Below are 4,181 nucleotides of genomic sequence, written 5' to 3' on the forward strand. Positions count from 1 at the left end.
GACGGTCAGGGTTTTGCCTCCGGCTTTGAGGGCGGCCATGTCACCCTGTCCTCTGATGAAGGTGACGTTGCGGGTGCCGCCACCACCCCAGCCCTCCTTCTTCACCCGAAACTGTAGTCTAAGGGAGAGAGAGGCCGTGAGGCCATGGTGACAGGACCCTGTCCTGCTTTGTCACCTCTCCCCGCCCCCATCCTTACGTGTCCTTGAAGGAAAGGCACAGCTTGGTGCGGGTGAGCTCCTCGTAGCGTTTGCACAGCAGGCTGATCAGTTCCGTCTTGAAGATGGACTCCAAGAAATTGTCGGCATCATTCTCATGGAGGATGAAGAAATCATCCTGCCTGGTGCTGGGGGAGCAACCCCAGTGCAGGGGCATCAGTGGAGGGCAAGGCTGGTGCCAGCCAGCGCTGGGGGGAAGGTGGGAGCCCCACTGGGTCTGGGTCCACCCCGAGCAAATGTGGAGGGTGATTTAGCGGGAAACCTCCCTGGCCTCCAAAGCCCCATCTGCAAAGTGCTCTGTGCGGAGCCTCCTCCCCACGGCCCGACGCCCTGCTGCCTCCACGGGGCTGGGCCTGGAGCACGGAGGAGCTGGTGGAGCTGATGGGAGAAGCCCGCCCGTGGGCCCGCCCGTGCTAAGGGACACACCTCAGCGAGACGCCGCTCACCGCCCGGAGCTCCACCTTCTTCTTGAGCACCTCCTTGATCTGCCCCTTCTCGGGACCTTTCTTCACCTTCTCCCGCCCGATCAGGTAGAAGTACTTGGGGGTGAGGATGAAGTCCCGCTTGATGGGCTGGGAAAGGGCAGAAGCAGGGGGTGAGTGAGTGTTTGCATGGGGCACAACACCTCCCACCCAAGGGCAGCCACCATGAGCCACAGCTCGGTCTGTCCCAAGCCCTGGCCGGGTCTGCGTACCTTGAACCTCCGGTCGTACTTAGTGATGGAGTCTGCGAAATCTATCCGCTCCCGCTTGGCCAGGAACTGGCGCAGCTCTGGCCGCTCCTCCATGCCCAGGTAATCGCCCACGAAATTCCTGTTGATGCTGTTCCTCCTCCTCTCCTTGAAGTTGTAGAGGATGTTGGAGGCTGTGAGGGACCCCGAAGCGATGCCGGTCGGACAGGGCTCCGTGCTGGCGGCTCAGGCCTTGGCCCCTGCCCGGCCAGCGCCCCTTGGCCCCTGCCTGGCCAGCGCCTGCCCTCCCAAAGTGGCGGCGGGAGCTGTGGGACCCGTCACACGGATCGTGGCTCGTTTATTGCCACAGGAGGAATCCAGGCTGCTCGAACTTGGCTGGCTTTGAAACCATTAACTGCCTTCAAAAACCCTTGTGCTGTGGGAGGGACCCAGCTGCTTTCTGGGTTTTCCCCCTTGGTTTTTCACTGCACGCTTGGGTGAGTGGGCAAACACCCGCGATGGGGTCGGGCGGTGACCACTGGCCTTCCCCATCCCTCTGCAAACGCTGACTCCCAGCTACTCCTCTCCGTCCCTTTGCAGGCGACGAAATGTGGAGTGAGACAGCGCGAGGATCTGGTTTCTGTCCTACGGTCCCTCCCAGGGCTGGAAATAGGAGCAAGAAATCTGCACCCTCCTTTAAGATGTAGGAAAAGCCCCTCATGGTCCCATCCCTCCTCACCCCCCTCCTCGTTAGAGCCACAATTAGGAGCCAGGCTGCTGCTCTCCTGCCACTCTGGAGGCTGGGCTGTCCCCAGTGAAGGGCACCCTAAAAGAGGTGCTGGGGTGCCAGTGTCCCTGTCCTTGCCCAGCCTTACCCTCCTCTCGCATCTGCTCGTACTTCCGGATGGCAACGTGCCGGCGCCAGGCCTTCTGGATCACCCGTGCGAAGCCGTCGAATTTCCGCTCCCGCATCTCTTCGAGGAGGAAGAGCTGGGAGGGACACGGGGTGCTGAGCATGGCCAGCCATCGCTGCATCGCTTCTGCACGTCGGCACCCCAAACTCTCCCCAGCGTCGCCCAAAGCGACGGCCAGCTGCGGGCAGCGTCCCGCGGGGATGCAGGGCTGCGGGGTGAGGGGCAGAGCCGGGCCACCTACCGATTCGGGGTTTTTGACAAACACCTTGCTCCGACCCATCTGGTACTGGTCCGGGTCCATGTTGACGGAGCGCAGCAAGTGCTGCACCCCTTGCCGCTCATCCCCGCGCCAGGACGGCCACGTCTCGGGGGTGAGGATGGCGTAGCTGCGGGGAGAGGGGACGTGAGTCGCGGCCAGGTGGCGGGGACCAGCATCCCCCATCCCGGTGGTCGCTCACCGTTGCAGGAATTTGTGGAAGAGGCGGCGGTAGGCGAAACCTGCCCGGCGCACACGGATGTTCTCCTTCAGCCCCAGGTACTCGACTTGGTGCTTCACCCTGAGGAGGGGGCAGGGACGCGCTCGCCGTGGGATGGCAGGTACCTGCCCGGGGCCCTTCGGCCGCTGCTTTGCACGGGGATGCCCGTGGCTGCGCGCGTGCGAGAGCTGCTCGGGGCTCAGATGGAGCCTCTGGGTGACGCACGGAGAGGGGCGTGTGCGTCCCCGCACGCTCCGCAGCACCCGCCTTGTGCTCCGCGGGGTCTGTGGGCAGCACAGAGAGACCAGCCCAGGGTGCAGTTTTTGGAGGAAAGCTGGTCCTGGCCAGGTGGGGCTCTGTGGGCTCCCTGATAGGTCACGAGGGGCCTCTATTACCTGCTCTCCTCCCAGTCCCGGGGTTTCTTGGTCTCGTTGGGCTTGATGCAGCGGATGTAGTGTGGCGTGCACTTCATTAGCGTGTTCACCAGGTCGTTAGCCTGTTTCTGTTGCAAGGATCGACCTCTGTAGCATTAAAGACGTTGGTGGGAGCCCGTCACCCTGCCTCTGCCCCAGAGGGAGCTACTGTCCTGCAGCCTCCAGGACGTACCTTGATTTTGGAGCCTGCGGTGGTTGGTCGTCCCTTTTTGTCAGAATCAAGCTTTTCTGGGAAAAGCATCTGGATAAAACCGCTGAAAGGCAGGTGACAGTCCCCGTGTGAGAGCCGCCATGCTCCCCAGGCTCAGCATGCGCTGAGCTGGAACCAGCTCCAGCTCTGCTTTCCGCTGCTGGGAAATCCTGCACCATGGCTCAGCCTGTCCCCCCCGACTGCCCTCAGGTCGAGCAGGATTGGTGCCGGTGGGTGAGCACCCCTCTGCCCAGCCCTGCAGCCCCTGGGTGCCACTGCGCTCGATGAGGCCATGCTGCTGCTGCTCGTGGGGTGGTGCAGGGTGCTGAGCACCCTGAGCTGGAGCTCTGGCAGAGGCAGGCCCAGCACAGCTTTATGGTCTGGATGTTGAGGATGCTTCCCCCTGCCCCAGCCCTTTTGGGGTGGCCCCTGGGACCAGAGCGCTGCCAGGACTCACTATTCGCTGCTCTGCATGAGCTCAATCAAGTCGGTGAAAAGCACGTCCCGGTTGCGCTCGCAGAAGCCGTTCACGTCGTAGGAGACCTGGGGACAGGAGGGGAGCTCAGCCCCGTGCCGCAGTGGCCAGGGCTGTGGGGTACGGGGTGCGGGGTGCCGTACCTTGCCTGCGTAGTGGTGGATGACGAAGCCCGAGCTCCAGCTGTTGAAGTGCTCGTGGGTGCCCACGGCCGCCTGCAGCTTCTGCAGCAGGGTCTGGTCTGCGCCCTCGCCGGTGGCATGCATGGTGGCACAGACGTCGTCCAGGACGCTCATGATCCCAGGGGGGTTCTGGGAGAGGGAGCGTGAAGCCATGGGTGTCCAAAGGCTGCGGACAGGGCCCAATCCTGCATCTGGCTGTGCTCAAGTGCCCCGCACTGCTCGAAGCTGCTTCATGCTGAACGGCAGCTTAGGCTAAGGACACAGAGCTGCTGCTCTCCCAGGGATGCTCCCCGGCAGGACCGGCTTCTGCCACCCATCCTTGACAGCACCCAGCCCTCCTGGCACCCCCCTCCCTGGGTGCCTCAGGTCCCCGAGAAAGCCTCCCCCAGAGGAGGGGACCCCACTCACCAGGATCTGGGTCCACTTGATCCCCTCCTGCACGTATTCCTCCTGGGGAAGCACAGGGAGAGCTGGGTGGGCCCCCAGCCCATGGGGTACGCTGCAGCCCCCCTGCTCCGGCCGTGGTGCAGGGTGCGGGAATCAGGGCGCTGGCATAGGCCTGCAAGCCCCCCTGCCCAGCCCCCCCATACCTGCTCTGCCTTCAGGGTCAGCTCTATGAAGATC

The 4,181-nt window shown here is 63.5% G+C and overlaps 1 protein-coding gene across 1 annotated transcript in view; it reads right to left on the reverse strand.

Moving 5' to 3' along the window:
* Positions 1 to 3: 3 nt before the first annotated feature.
* LOC104617229 (unconventional myosin-If-like) overlaps positions 4 to 4,181 on the reverse strand; it is a gene marked incomplete at both ends in the record, with an annotated part of 5,666 nt that continues 1,488 nt past the window's right edge. The window contains 13 exon segments of the mRNA XM_010282485.1: positions 4 to 118; positions 198 to 344; positions 643 to 788; positions 911 to 1,080; positions 1,762 to 1,876; positions 2,042 to 2,186; positions 2,259 to 2,357; positions 2,672 to 2,778; positions 2,883 to 2,964; positions 3,358 to 3,443; positions 3,519 to 3,686; positions 3,966 to 4,007; positions 4,148 to 4,181. The exon segment at positions 4,148 to 4,181 is cut by the window's right edge and continues 11 nt beyond it. Of these exon segments, the coding sequence (XP_010280787.1) occupies positions 4 to 118; positions 198 to 344; positions 643 to 788; positions 911 to 1,080; positions 1,762 to 1,876; positions 2,042 to 2,186; positions 2,259 to 2,357; positions 2,672 to 2,778; positions 2,883 to 2,964; positions 3,358 to 3,443; positions 3,519 to 3,686; positions 3,966 to 4,007; positions 4,148 to 4,181 (1,456 nt within the window).

This window comes from Phaethon lepturus, unplaced genomic scaffold (assembly GCF_000687285.1).
Source record: "Phaethon lepturus isolate BGI_N335 unplaced genomic scaffold, ASM68728v1 scaffold28322, whole genome shotgun sequence".
NCBI classification, from domain to species: domain Eukaryota; kingdom Metazoa; phylum Chordata; class Aves; order Phaethontiformes; family Phaethontidae; genus Phaethon; species Phaethon lepturus.